This window comes from Oncorhynchus kisutch, linkage group LG17 (genome assembly GCF_002021735.2).
Source record: "Oncorhynchus kisutch isolate 150728-3 linkage group LG17, Okis_V2, whole genome shotgun sequence".
Classification (NCBI taxonomy): domain Eukaryota; kingdom Metazoa; phylum Chordata; class Actinopteri; order Salmoniformes; family Salmonidae; genus Oncorhynchus; species Oncorhynchus kisutch.
The window spans coordinates 7,310,619-7,336,468 of NC_034190.2; the positions used below are offsets into that span (position 1 = coordinate 7,310,619).

The 25,850-nt window shown below is 45.9% G+C and overlaps 1 protein-coding gene across 1 annotated transcript; it reads left to right on the plus strand.

The window, feature by feature from the left end:
- The first annotated feature begins 8,967 nt into the window (after positions 1 to 8,967).
- LOC116354475 (uncharacterized) lies at positions 8,968 to 14,474 on the plus strand. Its single transcript, XM_031794942.1, has 3 exons — positions 8,968 to 9,016; positions 9,167 to 9,944; positions 11,633 to 14,474. The coding sequence occupies exons 2-3, from the start codon at positions 9,273 to 9,275 to the stop codon at positions 12,641 to 12,643; spliced, it is 1,683 nt and encodes a 560-aa protein (XP_031650802.1). The 5' UTR covers positions 8,968 to 9,016; positions 9,167 to 9,272; the 3' UTR covers positions 12,644 to 14,474.
- The last annotated feature ends 11,376 nt before the right edge of the window (positions 14,475 to 25,850 follow it).

The following is a 25,850-nucleotide window of genomic DNA, read 5'->3' on the forward strand; positions in this document are numbered from 1 at the left end:
TCTTTCTGTCTCTCTCCTCATTGCGTTGATTTATTGGAAAAATTTAGGCGACTGGCAATTAATTACAGTAGCATGAGTACCAGTGTGTTTGTACAATCATGCCACTCCTTGCCACATAATATGTCCTCCTCTTAGAGGACAATAAGAGGTTCAGTAAAACGTGTTTCTTTGTATGCCAGTGCACGTTTGAGTTGAGCTGAATTATGTCTCAGATATATAGGAGTGGCTCCTCTATCAATCGCCACGTGGAGAAAACGCGGCTGCCACGGCAACACTGTATCCAAGACCAAGGAGGCACACAATTAGCTGGGGACGCCATTTATGTGCATGCGTGTGTGAGGGGCGCAGCCAGCTATTTGGGATGGAGGAGCTTCTGCCAAACATTTCCTCAACATTACTTAATTGGGGGAAGGGGACGAAGGCAGGTGTGTCTGTATGTCTGACTGTGTGTGTGTGTGTGTCTTTTTGTCTGTGTGTGTGTGTGTGTGTCTGTCTGAGTGTGTGTGTGTGCTGGGGAGTTGCAGAAAATTGGATATTACGAAACTGGGGAGAAAAAGGGGGTTACATTTTTTTTTTTAAGTAGTGGCATGGATCAGAAATCCAGTCCATATTTTGGTGTGACCACCATTTGCCTCATGTCGCAAAGCATATCTTCTTCACATAGAGTTGATTGGGCTGTTGATTGTGGCCTGTGGAATATTGTCCCACTCCTTGTCCATGGGGGGCTGTGCAAAATGTGCTGGATATTGGCGGAAACTCGAACAAGCCGTTGTACACATTGATCCAGAACATGCCAAACATGCTCAATGGGTGACATGTCTGTGTAAGAAACACGGTAGGAGACAGAGAGCTGGTTTCAAGCACAGAGTGCAGCAGCGGTTTAATGTAAGGGACCATAGGAGGAGGCAGGTAGCTGGGTCCAGTGGCAGGCAGACGGTAGGTCCATGGCAACAGTACACGCAGGTAGGCAAAAGGCGTCGTGAGTGAGGCAGGCAAAAACTATCATACACGGGAGGCGAGAAGGATGGGGGAAAAAAGTGTCTCAAAACAATACCTCACAGTGATGGGGTGCAATAACTGAACTAAATAGTGTGTTATAATGACATACAGGTGTGTGGACAGGTGATCAGAATTCAGGTGATTGGGATCTGGAGAGTGAGCTGCATTCTGGGGATCTATGTGTTTGAGAGTGTGAGTTGGATGCAGATGTTACAGTCTGGTGAGTATGTAGGCCATTATTTTTATTTATTTGATTTAACCAGGCAAGTTAGTTAAGAACAAATTCTTATTTTCGATGACAGCCTAGGAACAGTGGGTTAACTGCCTTGTTCAGGTTTTTACCTTGTCAGCTCAGGTATTCAATCTTGCAACCTTTTGGTTACTAGTCCAACGCTTTAAACACTAGGCTACCCTGCCACCCCATGATCACACCAGATACTGACTGGTTTTCTGATTCATGCCCCTACCTTTAAAAAAAATTGTTTTTAAGTATCGGTGACTAACAGTTTTATATCTGTATTCCAAGTAATGTGAAATCTATAGATTAGTGCCTAATGAATTGATTTCAATTGACTATTTCCATTATATGAACTGTAACTCAGTAAACTCTTTGAAATTTTTGCATGTTTGCATTTATATTTTTGTTCAATGTAGTTTGCACAGACGACTTCAGCCATATGAAAAACATTCCATAGCAAAATATACCTAGCTATCTAGCTTCATTTGCTTGTAGCTTGCTTCTCATTCAACTTGTGTTAGCTAGCTAGTTAAATCTGCTAGCCTGCTATTAGCTAGTTACAGCTGCTAGCCTAATATTACCTAGTTAAAGCTGCTAGCCTGCTACTAGCTAGTTACAGTTGCTAGCCTGCTACTAGCTAGTTACAGCTGCTAGCCTGCTACTAGCTAGTTACAGTTGCTAGCCTGCTACTAGCTAGTTACAGCTGCTAGCCTGCTACTAGCTAGTTACAGTTGCTAGCCTGCTACTAGCTAGCTACTGCTGCTAGCCTGCTACTAGCTACTTAAAGCTGCTAGCCTGCTACTAGCTAGTTACAGTTGCTAGCCTGCTACTAGCTAGCTACTGCTGCTAGCCTGCTACTAGCTACTTAAAGCTGCTAGCCTGCTACTAGCTAGTTACAGTTGCTAGCCTGCTACTAGCTAGCTACTGCTGCTAGCCTGCTGCTAGCTAGTTAAAGCTGCTAGCCTGCTACTAGCTAGTTACAGCTGCTAACCTGCTACTAGCTAGTTACAGCTGCTAACCTGCTACTAGCTAGTTACAGCTGCTAGCTGTTGCTGGTCATCTCCAGTTGTTGGTTAGCTAGCTAGCGAATTTGAGCCATATTAGCATTGACCATGAAATCAGTCAAAACACCTAAAAAAAAGAAAAAAAAGACCGAGTCGAAAACGAGTCAGTTAAGATTCCCCACACGGCAGTTTCTTGTCATTCTTGTTAGTGATCTGGTCTTCCAGAATCACAGCAAAGCACTGACTACAGCACCATGGAAGCGCCCACATTGTTTATGTGATGTTGTCAGCCCACTAAAAAAATATCCTATATATTGAAATTGAGATGCTTCTTGATTTGTATACTGGGAACCCATTTGGTAGACATAACAAATATATGCACAGTAACTAAGTTTACATCCAATTGACAACAGATTTTAACGTGAATATTAAAAAACGTCTGTGACGACGTAGTGCACATAAAAACAATTCCCATGAACCAAATAATGAATTCAAGTTAAATGGGTTTCCATCCATTTTCCAAACAATATGTTGCGTTATCCTGCAAATGTGCCAACTCTGGTCTTGGGAGTGTACTCTATCCAACTGCACGGAGAAACAGTGTAGGTAGGATAACCTACAACAGAAACAGTGCAGGTAGGATAACCTATAACAGAAACAGTGCAGGTAGGATAACCTACAACAGAATACATCAGAAACAGTGCAGGTAGGATAACCTACATCAGAAACAGTGCAGGTAGGATAACCTACATCAGAAACAGTGCAGGTAGGATAACCTACATCAGAAACAGTGCAGGTAGGATAACCTACATCAGAAACAGTGCAGGTATGATACCCTACATCAGAAACAGTGCAGGTAGAATAACCTACATCCGAAACAGTGCAGGTAGGATAACATATGACAGAATACATCAGAAACAGTGCAGGTAGGATAAACAATTTAAAAAAGGGCAGGTAGAATAACCTACATCAGAAACAGTGCAGGTAGGATACCTACATCAGAAACAGTGCAGGAAGGATAAACAATTTAAAAAAGGGCAGGTAGAATAACCTACATCAGAAACAGTGCAGGTAGGATACCTACATCAGAAACAGTGCAGGAAGGATAACCCACATCAGAAACAGTGCAGGTAGGATAACCTACATCAGAAACAGTGCAGGTAGGATAACCTACATCAGAAACAGTGCAGGTAGGATAACCTACATCACAAACAGTGCAGGTAGGATAACCTACATCAGAATACATCAGAAACAGTGCAGGTAGGATAATCTACATCGGTGGTCACAAGGCCTTCTCTGAGCCAAAATGCAAGCTGATATCTACTGCTCTGATAAAACACTGTTAAACATGAATTAAAAGAGGTAAGCTTACGCAACGTTAACCAATTAAAAATGGTTCCGTAGCAATTAGTTTTGTGCGGTAGGCTATTGGCCCAATACATTATCACTGCATATTGGCTATGCTCAGTAGGCTATAGGCCCAATACATTATCACTGCATATTGGCTATGCTCAGTAGGCTATAGGCCCAATACATTATCACTGCATATTGGCTATGCTCAGTAGGCTATAGGCCCAATACATGATCACTGCATATTGGCTATGCTCCGTAGGCTATAGGCCCAATACATGATCACTGCATATTGGCTATGCTCCGTAGGCTATAGGCCCAATACATGATCACTGCATATTGGCTATGTTCAGTAGGCTATTGGCCCAATACATTATCACTGCATATTGGCTGTGCTTGAATTGCCCTGCCAATGTTGTTCTTCTCAGATCATTTAGAAATTATATATATTTTAAATTAGGTATATGATCACACTGGTAATAGATCATGTGTTGTATTACGAGGCACAGCTGAGTGAGCAACATAATTAGCATTTTTCTACTGGACTGATGGCCTGCACCTTAGTGATTTCACTGTAAGGTGAAAGGCGAAACAAACACCTGTTGTATTCGGCGCACGTGACAAATACACTTTGATTTGATTTGGTCAGTCTGAGGGGAGAGAGCAGCAGTGAGGCTTCCTCTCATCTGACTCACCGTCCCTCCACTCTCCCTCCGCTGAGAAAAGGGCGACAGTCTTCCAGCTGATGGCGAAACTCAAGTCGCACCGCATTATTTCTGCCTCATGTTGATATTCACATGGACCAGAAAAAAATATATATATTCCTTGATAGTTAAAAAAGACACAAGCCTCTAATAATAACAACACAAGCTTATGGAAAAACTTTACTATACTATTCATTACAGCTGCAGTGCTGGTTGTAGCGTGAGTGGAAGTAGGGAGAACAGATCATTCATTACAGCTGCAGTGCTGGTTGTAGCGTGAGTGGAAGTAGGGAGAACAGATCATTCATTACAGCTGCAGTGCTGGTTGTAGCGTGAGTGGAAGTAGGGAGAACAGATCATTCATTACAGCTGCAGTGCTGGTTGTAGCGTGAGTGGAAGTAGGGAGAATGTGCATTTTATGGCTTATAAAAGTGTTGACAGTTCTGAATAACAACTTCAACATGAACATACTCATAAAAACAGCAGCTCTTTGCTGCATTCGAGTCTCTCTCTAGTCGTGGTTGTAAACGTTTTGAACTCTCACACTATCAACTTTGCTGTGCGTTAATGGTTTATCCTTACAGTCCATGAAATGGTACAGACACGGGGAACTGAGCTATCTGATTGGCCAGGGGTAGACCTATAGGTGCACTTGATTTGCTCTCTGGGCCTGCCAGGTAGGCGGCCATCTACCGTTCTACCGTCTGAAATGGGAACACTTTGCCTTCCTGGCACTAGGGCTGTTGAATCAAGTGCACCTACCTCCAACAGAGCAAAAACAAAAAAATATATAATAATTGGAACGCAAGGCTATATCGTTGTTTTTTTACAGAAATATTTGGTGATAGTCTAGGAATGCCTTGGAGATCGACGAGTCTATCACGATTGACCAGTTGGTGACCACTGGCCTACATGATGACATTATTACGGATGAAGAGCTAGATTAGGAGGCGAGACAATAGTCATAATTGACAATGCTAGAACTGTGTAATGTGCCCATATTGTCAAAACTGACGAGTAAGTAGCCTACATGTACATCTAGGATAGAATCAAAAGTTAGTCTGAGTTAATATAGTATAGTATATATAATATAGGGTAGAATGATGACTCCAAGCCAACGTACTTCTGCAAAAAAATCTAGAGGGAAACAAACCACAACGTGAACAGGAGCTAGCTAGTGATATCATCAAGTCACCATGAAATCTCTGTGTAGTCCCGACATTCTCTCTCTCTGTGTAGTCCCGACATTCTCTCTCTCTCTGTGTAGTCCCAACATTCTCTCCCTCTGTGTAGTCCCGACATTCTCTCTCTCTCTGTGTAGTCCCGACATTCTCTCTCTCTCTGTGTAGTCCCGACATTCTCTCTCTCTCTGTGTAGTCCCGACATTCTCTCTCTCTGTGTAGTCCCGACATTCTATCTCTCTCTGTGTAGTCCCGACATTCTATCTCTCTCTGTGTAGTCCCGACATTCTCTCTCTCTCTGTGTAGTCCCGACATTCTCTACCTCTCTCTGTGTAGTCCCGACATTCTCTCTCTCTCTGTGTAGTCCCGACATTCTCTACCTCTCTCTGTGTAGTCCTGACATTCTCTCTCTCTGTGTAGTCCCGACATTCTCTCTCTCTCTGTGTAGTCCCGACATTCTCTCTCTCTCTCTGTGTAGTCCCGACATTCTCTCTCTCTCTCTGTGTAGTCCCGACATTCTCTCTCTCTCTCTGTGTAGTCCCGACATTCTCTCTCTGTCTAGTCCAGACATTCTCTACCTCTCTGTGTAGTCCCGACATTCTCTGCCTCTCTCTGTGTAGTCCCGACATTCTCTACATTAATATAGTATAGTATATATAATATAGGTTAGAATGATGACTCCAAGCCAATGTACTTCTGCAAAAAAAATCTAGAGGGAAACAAACCACAACGTGAACAGGAGCTAGCTAGTGATATCATCAAGTCACCATGAAACAAAAACGCCATACTTTTCCTATATATATATATATATATTTGTTTTCTATATTTAAAAAAATTTAATCCTATGATTTCGGGGAAGTGCAAAACTTTTTGATATTTCAGCAACAGGAAGGTATCACCTCAAAATGTGAGGTATCCGCGAAGTTCAACTCCGTGTTGAGCTTCCACACTTTTCCAACATTAGAGGAAGCACAGAACCGGTGGATAATAAGTATTATACATGACAAGTTCACAGTGACAAATTACACACACGGTCTGCAACCGTCATTTCCAAGCGGAGGACTTGATGGAGCCTTCGACCAGCATCGGGCGCAGGGATCTCTGGTTGTCCTGTTCCGTTGGAACGGCTCCGACATACGACACACTCGGGCCTTGCCGTAGACTTGTTTTTCTCCCATCTGTCCATCTCTCTCCCTTGCTCTTTTGATCTTTCACACTTGCTTGTTTCTCTCTGTGTAGTCCCAACATGCTCTATCTCTCTCTGTGTAGTCCCAACATTCTCTATCTCTCTCTGTGTAGTCCCAACATTCTCTATCTCTCTCTGTGTAGTCCCAACATTCTCTATCTCTCTCTGTGTAGTCCCGACATTCTCTATCTCTCTGTGTAGTTCCGACATTCTCTACCTCTCTCTGTGTAGTCCCGACATTCTCTACCTCTCTCTGTGTAGTCCCAACATTATCTCTCTCTCTGTGTAGTTCCGACATTCTCTATCTCTCTCTGTGTAGTCCCGACATTCTCTAGCTCTCTCTGTGTAGTCCCGACATTCTCTAGCTCTCTCTGTGTAGTCCCGACATTCTCTACATCTCTCTGTGTAGTCCCGACATTCTCTCTCTCTCTCTCTGTGTAGTCCCGACATTCTCTCTCTCTCTGTGTAGTCCCAACATTCTCTCTCTCTGTGTAGTCCCGACATTCTCTACCTCTCTCTGTGTAGTTCCGACATTCTCTACCTCTCTCTGTGTAGTTCCGACATTCTCTATCTCTCTCTGTGTAGTCACGACATTCTCTATCTCTCTCTGTGTAGTTCCGACATTCTCTATCTCTCTCTGTGTAGTCATGACATTCTCTATTTCTCTCTGTGTAGTCCCGACATTCTCTATCTCTCTCTCTCAATTCAATTTCAATTCAAAGGGATTTATTGGCATGGGAAACATATCTTTACATTGCCAAAGCAAGTGAAATAGACGATTAACAAAAGTTAAAACTAACACAAGTTTCAAAAGAATAGAGACATTTGACATGTTGTATTATGGATATGTACAGTGTTGTAACAATGTGCAAATAGCTGAAGTACAAAAGGGAAGATAAACAGAGAAAGACAGATAAGAACCCAGATAAGGCCTCCATCACTGTGTTATGCCACAGTAGAAGTTAGGAGTCATTCAGAAGGATGGTAAACTGGTTGTAATATCAAATTAACATGGGCCCGAATACAACCGAATACAACAAGTGTAGACCTTACCGTGGAATGCTTACTTACAAGCCCCTTAACCAACCGTGCAGTTCAAGAAAAGTTAAGAAAATTTACCAAATAATCGAAAGTAAAATTTTTTATTTTTTAACACAATGACATAACAATAACGAGGCTATATACAGAGTCAGTGTGCGTGGGTACAGGTCAGTTGAGGTAATTTGTACATGTAGATAGGGGTGAAGTGACTATGCATAGATAATAAACAGCAAGTAGCAGCAGTGTAAAAACAAATGGAGGGGGTGGGGGTCACTGTGAATAGTCCGGGTGGCCATTTGATTAATTGTTCAGCAGTCTTATGGCTTAGGGGTAGAAGCTGTTAAGGAGCCTTTTGGACCTAGACTTGGCACTCCGGTACCGCTTGCTGTGAGGTAGCAGAGAAAACAGTATGACTTGGCTGACTGGCGTCTCTGACAATTTTATGGGCTTTCCTCTGACATCACCTATTATATAGCTCCTGGATGGGAGGAAGCTTGGCCCCAGTGATGTACTGGGCTGTAAGCCCTACCCTCTGTAGGGCCTTACGGTCAGATGCCGAGCAGTTGCCATACCAGGCGCTGATGCAACCGGTCAGGATACTCTCGATGGTGCAGCTGTAGAACATTTTGAGGATCTGGGGACACATGCCAAATCTTTGCAGTCTCCTGAGGGGGAAAAGGTGTTGTAGTGCCCTCTTTACGACTGTCTTGGTGTGTTTGGACCATGATAGTTAATTGGTGATGTGGACACTAAGGAACTTGAAACTCTCGACCCACTCCACTACTGCCCCGTCGATGTTAATGGGGGCCTGTTCAGCCCACCTTTTCCTGTAGCCCACGATTAGCTCCTTTGTCTTGCTCAAATTGAGAGGGCGGTTGTTGTTCTGGCACCACACTGCCAGTTCTCCCTATAGGCCGTCTCATCGTTGTCAGTGATCAGGCCTACCACTGTTGTGTCGTCAGCAATCTTGATGATGGTGTTGTAGTCATATTTGGCCACCATTTGTGGGTGAACAGGGAGTACAGGAGGGGAATAAGTACACACCCCTGAGGGGCCCCACAGTTGAGGATCAGCGTGGCAGAAGTGTTATTGCCTACCCTTACCACCTGGGGGCGGCCCATCAGGAAGTCCAGGATCCAGTTGCGGAGGGAGGTGTTTAGTCCCAGGGTCCTTAGCTTAGTGATGAGCTTGGTGGGCTCTATGGTGTTGAACGCTGAGCTGTAGTTAATGAACAGCATTCTCACATAGGTGTTCCTTTTGTCCAGGTGGAAAAGGGCAGTGTGGAGTGCATCATCTGTGGATCTGTTGGGTCGGTATGTGAATTTATGGTGTAATATTCACTTCATGGCCTAATATTCATCACATAATATAAACTTCATGGCATAATATATAGCAATGACACAATATTATGTCATTTCGATTCTATTTATTATTCATATTAACGTGTTCCAACTTTCCCATAGGTTTTCAATTCATGCCCACCTCACGGCCTTCTGGAACCCACGCCCACCTAATGGCCTTCTGGAACCCACGCCCACCTAATGGCCTTCTGGAACCCACGCCCACCTAATGGCCTTCTGGAACCCACGCCCACCTAACGGCCTTCTGGAACCCACGCCCACCTCACGGCCTTCTGGAACCCACGCCCACCTCACGGCCTTCTGGAACCCAGGCCCACCTCACGGCCTTCTGGAACCCAGGCCCACCTCACGGCCTTCTGGAACCCAGGCCCACCTCACGGCCTTCTGGAACCCAGGCCCACCTCACGGCCTTCTGGAACCCAGGCCCACCTCACGGCCTTCTGGAACCCAGGCCCACCTCACGGCCTTCTGGAACCCAGGCCCACCTCACTGCCTTCTGGAACCCAGGCCCACCTCACTGCCTTCTGGAACCCAGGCCCACCTCACGGCCTTCTGGAACCCAGGCCCACCTCACGGCCTTCTGGAACCCAGGCCCACCTCACGGCCTTCTGGAACCCAGGCCCACCTCACGGCCTTCTGGAACCCAGGCCCACCTCACGGCCTTCTGGAACCCAGGCCCACCTCACGGCCTTCTGGAACCCAGGCCCACCTCACGGCCTTCTGGAACCCAGGCTCACCTCACGGCCTTCTGGAACCCAGGCCCACCTCACGGCCTTCTGAAAGCTCATCGAACGTGACAAGACACAAGATGATTATCGTAATGAGAGAAAGAGCAGTGACAAATAAGAACAAGGAGGCCACATTCCAAAGCAACGCGAATGTAAATACAATCTTTCTTAATTAAATGTTTAACTAACTACTTAAAAAAAAAATAAACAGCACCAAAGCAGCAGCATCAGTCATTCTAATGTTACAGAGCCCTCCTGATCTGTACAACACAGCCATGTCACTGTCACAAGCCTAGTTCCATCTTGCATTCCAACTGGAACAATGATAATAACTCCTGGTTGAAGGAGAGATAATACTGTGAATGGTTTTACTGAATAGTTATTGAGGCATGGTTTCTTTTCCTTTTAAGGCAGTGGTACTCAAACTTTTTTTTGGGGGGGGGCAGCATTTCTGGTGACCCCTCTCCTCCCCTAATCTGACGACACAACCTTATAATGTTGATGTTTACATCAACAAATAACCTTCAATTCCTTACATCTTGATGTTTACATTTATTTAACTAGGCAAGATCAAATTCTTATTTACAATGATGGCCTACCCCGGCTAAACCCTAACGACGCTGGGCCAATTGTGCAACGCCCTTTGAGACTCCCAATCATGGCCGGTTGTGATACGGCCTGGAATTTAACCAATAACCTTCAAATCATTACATTTTGATGTTTACATCAGCAAATAACCTTCCATTCTGTAACGAAGATGCTGGGAGTCGAAAAGCAGGTGGTGAGTTTAATAAGACAACGAACACGGAACGATACAAAACAGGAGTAGCGTCTTGACATGAAACACATAATCAATACTGCCTTGGGAATGAACCTACGGGAGTGACAGATATAGGGAAGGTAATCAATGAAGTGACGGAGTCCAGGTGAGTCTCATAATGAGGCGCGTAATGATGGTAGTCAGGACCAGTGATTAGTAAACCGGCGACGTCGAGAGCCGGAGAGGGGGAGCGGGTAAACCGGAGCTGTCGAGAGCCGGAGAGGGGGAGCGGGTAAACCGGCGCTGTCGAGAGCCAGAGAGGGGGAGCGGGTAAACCGGCGCTGTCGAGAGCCGGAGAGGGGCAGCGGGTAAACCGGCGCTGTCGAGAGCCGGAGAGGGGGAGCGGGTTAACCGGCGCCGTCGAGAGCCGGAGAGGGGGAGCGGGTAAACCGGCACCGTCGAGAGCCGGAGAGGGGGAGCGGGTAAACCGGCGCTGTCGAGAGCCGGAGAAGGGGAGCGGGTAAACCGGAGCTGTCGAGAGCCGGAGAGGGGGAGCGGGTAAACCGGCGCCGTCAAGAGCCAGAGAAGGGGAGCGGGTAAACCCGGCGCTGTCGGGAGCCGGAGAGGGGGAGCGGGTAAACCGGAGCCGTCGAGAGCCGGAGAGGGGGACCGGGTATAGATGTGACACATTCATTACATTTGGAAGTTTAGATCAACAAATAACCTTCAATTCATTACATTTTGATATTTACGTCAACAAATAACCTTCAATTCATTACATTTTGACATTTAAATCAAGATGAAGGAAAAAGGAAACCGCACACTGCTCAAGATAATATCACAGATCTTTAATAGGCTTACGTATCGGCCTCACGGCCTTCGTCAGAGCTTTAAAAAAAATAAAAAAATGTTTTATACCATCAACAAATAACCTTCAAGTCACTACATGTTCATCTCTCTTATCAAATGATCTATGTTTGTGCGACCCTAACTTTGAATACCAGTTCTCTAAGGGCTAAACTTTCTTTGTTGTAGTATTGGATGTTCATTTTGACATATTTTTTTCACTGTCTTCAACAGACAGTCCCGCAGCCCATTGATTCATTCTTCCTCTTCATGACCCACCTCTCTGTGGGTTTGAAGCCAAAGGATTTGGCTCACACGTTTAACATCAGCCATTCTACTGTGAGTCGGATGGTCATCAGATGGGCCAACTTCCACTATGCTTTGCTTGGTGTCATGTGTCTCTGGATGTCAGAGGAAGATGTGAAGGCTCACTTACCAGAGGAGTTCAAGGAGGGTTATCCTGTCACCAAAGTTGGTCATCGACTGCACAGAGTTGCACTGCCAGACACCATCATCTCTGCTTCTTGGTGCTACTTGGTGCCACATGGTGCCACATGGTGCCACATGGTGCTACAATGTGCTACATGGTGCTACATGGTGCTACATGGTGCCACAATGTGCTACGCGGTGCTACATGGTGCCACATGGTGCTACAATGTGCTACATGGTGCTACATGGTGCTACATGGTGCTGCAATGTGCTACATGGTGCCACATGGTGCTACAATGTGCTACATGGTGCTACATGGTGCTACATGGTGCTGCAATGTGCTACGTGGTGCCACGTGGTGCCACATGGTTGCTACATGGTGCCTCATGGTGGCACGTGGTGCCACATGGTGCTACAATGTGCTACATGGTGCTACATGGTGCCACATGGTGCTGCATGTTGCCACATGGTGCCACATGGTTGCGACATGGGTGGTACATGGTGCTACATGGTGCCACATGGTGCCACATGGTGCTACATTGCGCTACATTGTGCCACATGGTGCCACATGGTGCTACATGGCTCCACATGGTGCTACATGGTGCCATCACATTTGTATCTTCTCTGTCTGCTGTTTCGATCAGCGACAAAGAGCTACTGAAGCAGTCCGGAATTGTGCTTCTTCCTACACAGAGGATGGGCCATCATGGTGGACAACGTTTCTTGTGGACGACCACCTGCCTTGTAAGGTTCAGGTTCACCGACCAGCTATCCTCTCGAAGAGGACACCAGACACCAGCCTTAGATGTGCGTTAGACCCAGTCAGTCGCCCGATTGAGAGTTCATGTGTATCAGGAAGGTGAAGGAGAATAAACTCTTCGACACCGCCCACCCTCACCTTCATCACAGGTAGCATCAACCAACTGTACTCTGTTGCATGCTTCCTGGTCAACTACCGGAATGGACCTCTGGTCAAAGGAGAAGTGAGGCCACAACCCCCTGAACAGCCACCTCATACCCATAGCCAGCCTGGGCAGCTACCCCATACCCATAGCCAGCCTGGGCAGCCACCCTGTACCCATAACCAGTCTTGGCAGCTACCATATATCCATAGCCAGCCTGGGCAGCTACCATATACCCATAGCCAGCCTGGGCAGCTACCATATACCCATAGCCAGCCTTGGCAGCTACCATATACCCATAGCCAGCCTTGGCAGCTACCATATACCCATAGCCAGCCTGGGCAGCTACCATATACCCATAGCCAGTCTGGGCAGCTACCATATACCCATAGCCAGTCTGGGCAGCCATCCCATACCCATAGCCAGTCTGGGCAGCTACCATATACCCATAGCCAGTCTGGGCAGCCATCCCATACCCATAGCCAGTCTGGGCAGCTACCATATACCCATAGCCAGTCTGGGCAGCCTGCACTGTCACTCAGATCCTGATGAGCTCCAATGTCCTAGGTGCCTTTTGATGTTTGATTGAATCAATTCCTTTTATAAATCCATTTGATAAGATTAGCCTGCTTGATTCACGTTTAAAGGAGAATGTTCCTATTTCCGAAGGTAAACTACATTTTTTTTTATGTGAACGGCATGTTAGAGAAGGGTCCAGACATTTTTGTTGTAATGTGGCTTGTTAGTGAGAAACTTATCCCAGCTGCGATACTTTACCCGTTGTGCAGTATCAGGGGACACGCAAAAAAACATGAACAAATACACATTCATTCACATTAATACACATTAATACACATTAATACACATTAATACACATTAATACACATTAATTCACATGAATATACATAAATACACATTAATACACATTAATATACATAAATACACATTAATACACATTAATACACATTAATACACATTAATACACATTAATACACATAAATACACTAATTCACATTAATATACATAAATACACATTAATACACGTAAATACACATGAATTCAGATTAATATACATAAATACACATTAATACACATAAATACACATTGTGTTTGTCATTATTTTATCGACAACGTTCTAATCCTTTTTGGTTCAGACAATGATGCAGCTGTGCACGGCTGAGCGTGTCCCTATAGTACACGGACACACGGAAACGTCACAACAAAATAGCATATAATGTTGCGGCTAAAGTTTGGGAATGACACAATTTCATGTCTAAAGAGCTGCATCACTATGCTGAGTGTGTGTCCCTTTCTAAAATGACCTATTTCTTTTGCGTGCCATGATACTGCGCAATGAGGAAGTGACTCGCGGCTGAGGTAGGTTTCTCCAACAAGTCAAAACCCACCCAAAAGTGTCTGGACCCTTCTTTAACATGACATTTACATAAAAAAAAAAGAGATTTACTTCAGAATTAGGAAAATTATTTGAATCAATTCATTATATTCTTGTTTGATATTTTCTTGTTTGATTCTTATTTGACATGATTCACCTTTAAGTCCTTTGACTGAACTCATTGTTTTTAAATATATAATCTTTATTCTTGTTGTGATAAGTAATTTCATCCAGTAGATTAATCAATACACTGCTATTGTTCTTGTTCATATTTAGGCAGGCCTTGGAGATACCTTTTGTAATACACAATTAATAACTAAGTTACCATTAAAGACTATTTTTTATTTTTTTATTTTACCTTTATTTAACCAGGCAAGTCAGTTATGAACAAATTCTTATTTTCAATGACGGCCTAGAAACAGTGGGTTAACTTCCTTGTTCAGGAGCAGAACGCCAAATTTTTACCGTGTCAGCTCGGGGATTCAATCTTGCAACCTAACGGTTACAAGTCCAACGCTCTAACCACTAGGCTACCTGCCACCCCTGACTAGCCTTAAAGGGCTATTGTTTGCCGTAGGTATCTGATATTCTATTAGGATTCCCATTAGCTGTTGCAAAAGCAGCAGCTACTTTACAGAAAACAGACCGTTGGATTCAGACAGCACAGCTAATTAGTCACACACACACACATACACACATACGCATAGAATCAGCTATACAGGCAACCTATTCTCTATGTTTTTACCAGGGATCCATGCACTGCTTAAGGAACAGGGTGCCATTTGAAATGTAGCCTGTCTCAGTCTGAAGGAAGCGGAGTGGAGTGGGGATTGGAGCGGAACCGAGGGAGGAGCATAGTGGAGCTAGGAGCGTAGAGGAGCGGAGGGGAGCACGGAGCGAGGAGCGGAGGGGAGCGCGGAGGGGAGGGAAGCGAGGAATGGAGCTTTGAGCTGAACGGAGCGAGGAGTGGAGTGGAACATGCCCAATTTGACTGGAGCACAGAGTTTCCCCAAAGGCTGGAGTGTTGGCCTTCTCGCCCGCTCCAATTTCTCTCCAGTCTCCACTAGCCTCACAACTCTGGCCAAACTCCTTTTTCTGAAAGTGAATTAAAAAGCACTGTAGAATACATGTTTTATTTAATTCTAAGTAAGTCACAGAATATATGGGCAATGTCGACTATAATAAATGAATACATGGAAATGTTGTTTAAATGCTGAGCTCTTACTGTTCCTGCCAAGTGTGTTGCACTCACTAATACTTGACAATTTTTTTTTGTAGGCTATAGCCTTGAAATAATTGATAATAACGCTAATATATAATATAGCCCCCCCCAAAAAAATATTTTTTGTTCCTTCTTAGACCCCCTGTCAGGCTCCTGATATATTGTTTCTATGCTGTTTAATATAACATGTAGCCTGTTTTGAAGTGGTGAGCTCTTTGTAAGTAATCTTTTCATGTTTATTCAAATTATTTTCATTCAAATCATTTGGTTTCAATACTTTAAAACCAAAATGCTACCTATAGAGAGTCAGAACAATAGATGAGTGTTTGGTTAAAATGGGGGATTTCAACGAATGGCTCGAATTTGGAGAGGCATTTATCTGTTTTTCTGGAGGATTTAGAAGAGCGGTTGGTTGGAAAGGAAAGGACGCTGGAGCGCTGGAGCGAGACTTCCCAACTGTTCAACTCCGCCCCCCTACTGTGGTTTCCAGCACCAGGACTGGACAGGTGCTGTGTACTTTTGTGTGGCCCCTAAGGAAGTGTTTCCAATGTCAACATCCTGTTACACAGAGTTGGCATGACCTTGACATGTACGGGTCAACTCTGTCTGGCTGTTGCAGAGAAGGAGGGGGAGGTTGTGTAGTAGCAGGTAGCATTTAGCTACACTGAACAAAAATATAAACGCAACATGTAAAGTGTTGCTCCCATGTTTCATGAGCTGAAATAAAAAATCCCAGATCTTTTCCATACTCACAAAAAGCTTATTTCTCTACATTTTCTGGCACAAAGTGTTTACATCCCTGCATTTTCTCCTTTGTCAAGATAATCCATCCACCTGACAGGTGTGGCATATCAAGAAGCTGATTAAACAGCATGATCATTACACAGGTGCACCTTGTGCTGGGGACAATCAAAGGCCACTCTACAATGTGCAGTTTTGTCAGACAACACAATGCCACAGACGTCTCAAGTTTTGAGGGAGCGTGCAATTGACAGGCTGACTACAGGAATGTCCACCAGAGCTGTTGCCAGAGATTTTAATGTTAATTTCTCTACAATAAGCAAGCCTCCAACGTCATTTTAGACAATTTGGCATTATGTCCAACCGGCCTCACAACCGGAGACCACGTGTAACTACGCCAGCCCAGGACCTCCACATCCGACTTCTTCACCTGCGGGATCGTCATTCTGATTGGCTGGGCCTTGCACCTGCCCATTCATGTCAAATCCATAGATTAGAGCCGAATGAATATATTTAAATTGGCTGATTTCCTTTTATGAAAATCTTTGAACTTGTTGGCCGTTATATTTTTGATCAGTATAGATCATAATTAATGCACATTTTTTGTAACGGTCTGAAATGTTAACGTTTGAAATTAGAAACTTTGTAAGGCTTTTTTTTACGCCTTGAATTCCACAAGATATCATGTTAAGATCTTTATCGGCGGTACTCTAATATGTTTGAATCCCAGGTCCACCTTGGCAGAGATGGATAACGTTACAGATGGACTACGTTACAGATGGACTACGTTACAGATGAATAACGTTACAGATGGACAACGTTACAGATGGACTACGTTACAGATGGACTACGTTACAGATGGACAGTGTTACAGATGGACAACGTTACAGATGGACTGCGTTACAGATGGACCACGATACAGACGGACAACGTTACAGATGGACTGCGTTACAGATGGACCACGATACAGATGGACTACGTTACAGATGGATTACATTACAGATGGACAGCGTTACAGATGGACAATGTTATAGATGTACTACGTTACAGATGGACGATGTTACAGGTGGACTACGTTACAGATGGACAATGTTACAGATGGACAAAGTTACAGATGGACAATGTTACAGATGGACAACGTTACAGATGGACGATGTTACAGGTGGACTACGTTACAGATGGACAATGTTACAGATGGACACCTTTACAGATGGACAACGTTACAGATGTGTTAGGTTTTGAAGTGGGAGTTGTGTCCTCTACACCTGCACTGCTAGCTGCCCACGCACTAAAGTTTGAACAGGGGGAGAGTTATACCTTATACTGATTCCCTGTAGTGTCTTACACACACACACAGAGAGAGTACCAAGGGAGGTTAGTTCACAGTGTGTGAGCAAAACTGCTGACTGGGCTGTAACACAGCAGAAGTCCTTCAAGTCAGGGACAGCTCTGTTCTGCTCACACTCATCACACAGTGTGTGTGTGTGTCGGTGTAGTTTTTCTCTTTATAGAAAGTATCTACAAAATAGTATTTTCTTTAAAGCAATCGTGATAGATTATCTGTTTCTGTCTTTCAAACAGACATGCATGCCATCTCTCTCTTCTCTTTACCTCTATCTTCTCTCTCAAACAGACATGCATGCATCTCTCTCTTCTCTTTACCTCTATCTTCTCTCTCAAACAGACATGCATGCCATCTCTCTCTTCTCTGTTCCTCTCTCTTCTCTCTCTCCTCTCTCAAACAGACATGCATGCCATCTCTCTCTTCTCTTTACCTCTATCTTCTCTCTCAAACAGACATGCATGCCATCTCTCTCTTCTCTGTTCCTCTCTCTTCTCTCTCTCCTCTCTCAAACAGACATGCATGCCATCTCTCTCTTCTCTTTACCTCTATCTTCTCTCTCAAACAGACATGCATGCCATCTCTCTCTTCTCTGTTCCTCTCTCTTCTCTCTCTCCTCTCTCAAACAGACATACATGCCATCTCTCTCTTCTCTGTTCCTCTCTCTTCTCTCTCTCCTCTCTCAAACAGACATGCATGCCATCTCTCTCTTCTCTGTTCCTCTCTCTTCTCTCTCTCCTCTCTCAAACAGACATGCATGCCATCTCTCTCTTCTCTGTTCCTCTCTCTTCTCTCTCTCCTCTCTCAAACAGACATACATGCTATCTCTCTGTACCGCTCTCTGTACCTCTCTCTCGCCTCTCTCAATTCAATTCAAAAGGATTTATTGGCATGGGAAACGTATGTTTACATTTCCAAAGCAGGTGAAATAGATAATAAACAACATTCTAGTTTGCCCTGTTTTTTGGTAAATTATTTCCAATGTGTTAAGTAATAATCTATTTGTTGTAGAGTTTAACGGCCCTTTTCTGGATTTTGATCATCAGCGGGTCTCGTCCTAATTCTGCTCTGCATGCATCATTTGGTGTTTTACGTTGTACATGTAGGATATTTTGCATGCTCTCAATTTGGTGTTTTTCCCATTTTGGGAATAATTGATTGGAATAATTGATTGGTGGACATATCCCAGACCTCACAATCACAAAGGGCAATGGGGTTCTATAACTGATTCAAATATTTTGTTGCCAAATCCTAATTAGATTGATGAATTTTATGTTCCTTTTGATGGCTTATAAGGCCCTTCTTGCCTTGTCTCTCAGATCGTTCACAGTGGGGATTTTACCTGTGGTGCTGATGTTTAGGCCGAGGTACATGTATGTATAGTTTTTATATGCTATAGGGCAACAGTGTCCAGAAGGTATTTGTACTTGATACTGGACATTTTTCGGGAACACTATATTTTTTTGTCTTACTGAGATTTACTGTTGGTATTGAAGAGGGTGGGGCTTAAGCTCCATCCCTGTCTCATTCTACAGCCCCATGGAAAGAAATGTGTGTTTTTTGCTAATTTTAATAGCATACTTGGTTTGTTTGTTTACCAAATAGGGTGTGCACATGTTCTAACGTATGGGCATTTGGTAACAAGACAAATTGAAATTTCCTCCGTACATTGTTTTCACTGAGGAAATGCACAAGTCTGCTGTTAACATTGCACAAGTCTGCTGTTAATATTAACGCAGGGGATTTTCCAAAGGTTTGCTGTTGACTGCATATCCCAGGTTGGGCGCCTAGCGGTATAAAAACATAGGGCCTGTAACCAAAAGGTAGCTGGTTCAAATCCCTGAGCCGACAAGGTGAGAAATTGGTTGATGTGCCCTTGAGCAAGACACGTAACCCTAATTGCTCTTGTAACCCTCTCCGGATAAATTACTCAAATGTAAAGTGCGTGTGTGTGTGTGTGTGCGCGCACACATACAGAAAACCTTTCAGCTGTATTTTTCTGTCTGGCTGTAGCATCTACACCTTAAAGACGACACCATTCTGTATACTTCTGGCCCTTCTTTGGACACTGTGTTCACAACCCTCCAGGCGAGCCACACATGCCATACAACTCTCCTTCTGTGGCCTCCAATTGCTCTTCAATACAAGTAAAACTAAATGCATGCTCTTCAACCGATCGCTGCCTGCACCTGCCTGCCTGTCCAACATCACTACACTGGACGGCTCTGACTTAGAATATGTGGACAACTACAAATACCTAGGTGTCTGGTTAGACTGTAAACTCTCCTTCCAGACCCACATCAAACATCTCCAATCTAAAGTTAAATCTAGAATTGGCTTCCTATTTCACAACAAAGCATCCTTCACTCATGCTGCCAAACATACCCTTGTAAAACTGACTGTAACGGCGTTCTTCGTTTGTCGAAAGAGAGTCGGACCGAAATGCAGCGTGGTGGTTACTCATGATCTTTAATGAAGAAAAAGGCGATACATGAAATAACTATAATAAATACAAAAACAACAAACGGAACGTGAAACCTAATACAGCCTATCTGGTGAAACTACACAGAGACAGGAACAATCACCCACGAAAGACAAAGCGAAACTCAAGCTACCTAAATACGGTTCCCAATCAGAGGCAACGAGAATCACCTGACAGCTGATTGAGAACCGCCTCAGGCAGCCAAGCCTATACAACACCCCTAATCAGCCGCGATCCCAAATACTACAAACCCCAATACGAAATACAACACGTAAACCCCTGTCACACCCTGACCTGACCAAATATATAACGAAAACACAAAACACTAAGACCAAGGCGTGACAGAACCCCCCCCCCCCCAATGTGCGGACTCCCGGACGCACCTCAAAACCAAAGGGAGGGTCCGGGTGGGCGTCTGTCATTGGTGGGGGCTCCGGCTCGGGACGTGGACCCCACTTCATTAATGTCCTCGTTCCTCCCCTTCGCGTCCTGGGATAATCCACCCTCGCCGCCGACCATGGCCTAATAGTCCTCACCCAGAACCCCACAGAACTGAGGAGCAGCTCGTGACTGAGGGGCATCTCGGGACTGAGGGGCAGCTCGGGACTGAGGGGCAGCTCGGGACTGAGGGGCAGCTCGGGACTGAGGGGCAGCCCGGAACTGAGGGGCAGCCCGGAACTGAGGGGCAGCCCGGAACTGAGGGGCAGCCCGGAACAGAGGGGAAGCCCAGTACTGAGAGGAAGCCCAGTACTGAGAGGAAGCCCAGTACTGAGAGGAAGCCCAGTACTGAGATGAAGCTCAGGTAGGTAGTAGGCTCCGGTAGATCCTGGCTGGCTGGCGGATCTGGAAGATTCAAGTTGACTAGCAGATCTGGAAGATTCTGGTTGACTAGCAGATCTGGAAGATTCTGGTTGACAGGCTGATCTGGAAGAATCTCTGGCAGATCTAGAAGATCATGGCTGACTGGCGGATCTAGTTGTTCTATGCAAACTGACAGCTCTGACTGCTCCATGCAGGCTGACAGCTCCTTGCAGACTGGCAGCTCTTTGCAGACTGACAGCTCTGACTGCTCCATGCAGGCTGACAGCTCCTTGCAGACTGACAGCTCCCTGCAGACTGACAGCTCCTTGCAGACTGACAGCTCCTTGCAGACTGGCAGCTCCTTGCAGACTGACAGCTCTGACTGCTCCATGCAGGCTGACAGCTCCTTGCAGACTGGCAGCTCCTTGCAGACTGGCAGCTCCTTGCAGACTGACAGCTCCTTGCAGACTGACAGCTCTGGCTGCTTCATGCAGACTGGCAGCTCCTTGCAGACTGGCAGCTCCTTGCAGACTAGCAGCTCCTTGCAGACTGACAGCTCCTTGCAGACTGGCAGCTCCTTGCAGACTGACAGCTCCTTGCAGACTGACAGCTCTGACTGCTCCATGCAGGCTGACAGCTCCTTGCAGACTGACAGCTCCTTGCAGACTGGCAGCTCCTTGCAGACTGGTACTCCTTGCAGACTGACAGCTCTGGCTGCTTCATGCAGACTGACAGCTCTGACTGCTCCATGCAGGCTGACAGCACCCTGCAGACTGGCAGCTCCTTGCAGACTGGCAGCTCTTTGCAGACTGACATCTCTGGCTGCTTCATGCAGACTGACAGCTCTGACTGCTCCATGCAGGCTGACAGCACCTTGCAGACTGGCAGCTCCTTGCAGACTGACAGCTCCTTGCAGACTGACAGCTCCTTGCAGACTGACAGCTCCTTGCAGACTGGCAGCTCCTTGCAGACTGACAGCTCCTTGCAGACTGACAGCTCTGACTGCTCCATGCAGGCTGACAGCTCCTTGCAGACTGACAGCTCCTTGCAGACTGGCAGCTCCTTGCAGACTGGTACTCCTTGCAGACTGACAGTTCTGGCTGCTTCATGCAGACTGACAGCTCTGACTGCTCCATGCAGGCTGACAGCACCCTGCAGACTGGCAGCTCCTTGCAGACTGGCAGCTCTTTGCAGACTGACAGCTCTGGCTGCTTCATGCAGACTGACAGCTCTGACTGCTCCATGCAGGCTGACAGCACCTTGCAGACTGACAGCTCCTTGCAGACTGACAGCTCCTTGCAGACTGACAGCTCCCTGCAGACTGACAGCTCCTTGCAGACTGACAGCTCCTTGCAGACTGACAGCTCCCTGCAGACTGGCAGCTCCTTGCAGACTGACAGCTCTGACTGCTCCATGCAGGCTGACAGCTCCTTGCAGACTGGCAGCTCCTTGCAGACTGGCAGCTCCTTGCAGACTGACAGCTCCTTGCAGACTGGCAGCTCTGGCTGCTTTATGCAGACTGACGTCTCTGGCTGCTTCATGCAGACTGACAGCTCTAACTGCTCCATGCAGGCTGACAGCACCCTGCAGACTGGCAGCTCCTTGCAGACTGGCAGCTCCTTGCAGACTGGCAGCTCTGGCTGCTTCATGCAGACTGACAGCTCTGACTGCTCCATGCAGGCTGACAGCACCCTGCAGACTGGCAGCTCAGGCTGCTTCAAACAGGCAGGAGGCTCCGGCAGCGCTGTAGAGAAGAAAGGCTCTGATAGCGCTAAACAGGCAGGAGACTCCGACAGCGCAGGAGAGGAGGAAAACGCTGGCTGTGCTGAACAGACAGGAGACTCCGGTAGCGCAGGAGAGGAGAAAGGCTCCGACAGCGCTGGAGAGGCGGGAGACTCCGACAGCGCAGGAGGGAAGGAAGGCTCTGGCTGTGCTGAACAGGCGGGAGACTCCGACAGAGCAGGAGAGGCGAGGCGCACTGTAGGCCTGATGCATGGTGCGGGCACTGGTGATACTGGAGCGAGGACACGCACAGGAAGCCTGGTGCGGGGAGCTGCTACCGGAGGGCTGGAGTGTGGAGGTGGCACAGGATGTGCAAGGCTAGGGATGTGCACAGGAGGCCTGGTGCGTGAGGCTGGCACCAACTTCACCAGCCGACTAACACGTACCTCAGGACGAGTATGGAGCGCTAACTCAGGTGCCATCAAATCCCCGACACGATCCGTCGGACGAATATGATATCTATAGCACCAAGCTAGCAACTCCCTCATTACTCTCCACTCCACTTTCCCCATTAACTCCTTCAGAGTCTCTGCTTCGCTCACCTCTAACACCGGCTCTGGTTCTGGTCTCCTCCTTGGCTCCTCACGATAAACAAGGAGAGTTGGCTCAGGTCCATCTCCTGACTCAGCCACTCTCCCTCTGAGCCCCCCCCCAATACATTTTTTGGGGTGACTCTCGGGTTTCGCTCTGCGCCGCCGTGTCTGTTTCTCCAACTCCATTCGCCTATAGCCTTCTTCGCACTGCTCCAGCGAATCCCATGCGGGCTCCTGCACTCTCTCTGGGTCGGCCGCCCACCTGTCGATTTCTTCCCACGTCGTATACTCCATGCCATTGCTGTCCAATACGTCTTCCCCTTTCCATTCCTCCTTTCGCTTTTCCTGCGGTCGCTGCCTGTAACCACGCCGCTCGGTCCGTATATGGTGGGTGATTCTGTAACGGCGTTCTTCGTTTGTCGAAAGAGAGTCGGACCGAAATGCAGCGTGGTGGTTACTCATGTCTTTAATGAAGAAAAAGGTGACGATACATGAAATAACTAATAAATACAAAAACAACAAACGGAACGTGAAACCTAAATACAGCCTATCTGGTGAAACTACACAGAGACAGGAACAATCACCCACGAAAGACAAAGCGAAACTCAGGCTACCTAAATACGGTTCCCAATCAGAGGCAACGAGAATCACCTGACTCCAGATTGAGAACCGCCTCAGGCAGCCAAGCCTATACAACACCCCTAATCAGCCGCGATCCCAAATACTACAAACCCCAATACGAAATACAACACGTAAACCCCTGTCACACCCTGGCCTGACCAAATATATAACGAAAACACAAAACACTAAGACCAAGGCGTGACACTGACCATCCTACCAATCCTCGACTTCGGCGATGTCATTTACAAAATAAACTCCAACACCCTACTCAATAAATTGGATGCAGTCTATCACAGTGCCATCTGTTTTGTCACCAAAGCCCCATATACTACCCACCACTGCGACCTGTACGCTCTCGTTGGCTGGCCCTCGCTTCATACTCGTTGCCAAACCCACTGGCTCCAGGTCATCTACAAGACCCTGCTAGGTAAAATTCCACCTTATCTCAGCTCGCTGGTCACCATAGCAGCACCCACCTGTAGCACGCACTCCAGCAAGTATATCTCTCTGGTCACCCCCAAAACCAATTCTTCCTTTGGCTGCCTCTCCTTCCAGTTCTCTGCTGCCAATGACTGGAATAAACAACAAAAAACTCTGAAACTGGAAACACTTATCTCCCTCACTAGCTTTAAGCACCAACTGTCAGAGCAGCTCACAGATTACTGCACCTGTACATAGCCCATCTATAATTTAGCACAAACAACTACCTCTTTCCCTACTGTATTTATTTATTTTGCTCCTTTGCACCCCATTATTTTTATTTCTACTTTGCACATTCTTCCACTGCAAATCTACCATTCCAGTGTTTTACTTGCTATATTGTATTTACTTCGCCACTGTGGCCTTTTTTTGCCTTTACCTCCCTTATCTCACCTCATTTGCTCACATTGTATATATACTTATTTTTCTACTGTATTATTGACTGTATGTTTGTTTTACTCCATGTGTAACTCTGTGTTGTTATATGTGTCGAACTGCTTTGCTCTATCTTGGCCAGGTCGCAATTGTAAAATGAGAACTTGTTCTCAACTTGCCTACCTGGTTAAATAAAGGTGTTCTCAACTAGCCTACCTGGTTAAATAAAGGTGTTCTCAACTAGCCTACCTGGTTAAATAAAGGTGTTCTCAACTTGCCTACCTGGTTAAATAAAGGTGTTCTCAACTAGCCTACCTGGTTAAATAAAGGTGTTCTCAACTAGCCTACCTGGTTAAATAAAGGTGTTCTCAACTAGCCTACCTGGTTAAATAAAGGTGAGATAAAAAGAACACAACATGGAGGGTCAGAGTGTGACGTTATCAGGTGTGTGTGTGACGTTATCAGGTGTGTGTGTGACGTTATCTGGTGTGTGTGTGACGTTATCAGGTGTGTGTGTGTGACGTTATCAGGTGTGTGTGACGTTATCAGGTGTGTGTGTGTGTGACGTTATCAGGTGTGTGTGTGTGACGTTATCAGGTGTGTGTGTGTGACGTTATCAGGTGTGTGTGTGTGACGTTATCAGGTGTGTGTGTGTGACGTTATCAGGTGTGTGTGTGTGTGACGTTATCAGGTGTGTGTGTGTGACATTATCAGGTGTGTGTGTGACGTTATCAGGTGTGTGTGTGACGTTATCAGGTGTGTTTGTGACGTTATCAGGTATGTGTGTGACGTTATCAGGTGTGTGACGTTATCAGGTGTGTGTGTGACGTTATCAGGTGTGTGTGTGACGTTATCAGGTGTGTGTGTGACGTTATCAGGTGTGTGTGTGACATTATCAGGTTGGACTTGTGTTAGTCTACCTCATGGTAGGTTAGAGTGTTGTTCTTACTCTGTTCCGATAGTCAGAGGCACCTGATCAACTCTTACAGTCTCACTGCAGAATAAAAAATAAAAAATTCACTTTTCTCCAAGCGTAAACTTTTAATTTAAGGTTTAAGGTTTCTGATTTAGGGTTCAAACAAACAAAAAAATAAAACTAGCATCAACTACTGGGACTGAACACGCAACCACCTGATCCAGAGTCAATTTCCTAGCAAAAACCCAAGCCTACTTGATAGGAATAGCGCTCACTGTTGCCCCCCCAGTGGCCGGTTTTGAAAGTGTTTTCCGACATCCTCAGTACATGGACAGATGTCCAATTTTCGAATTCAATCTAGAGCAATCTGCCTGACCTGATAGCCTACCACTCAATCAGGTCTAGAGACGTGAGAAGAGATGGGATGGATAAA

Bases quoted from the DNA above. Each gene is read 5' to 3' on its own strand.
- LOC116354475 (XM_031794942.1), top strand. From the start codon at position 9,273: ATGGCCTTCTGGAACCCACGCCCACCTAACGGCCTTCTGGAACCCACG. The intron at 9,945-11,632 runs GTAAATACAATC...TGTCTTCAACAG, and splicing joins CATTCCAAAGCAACGCGAAT to ACAGTCCCGCAGCCCATTGA.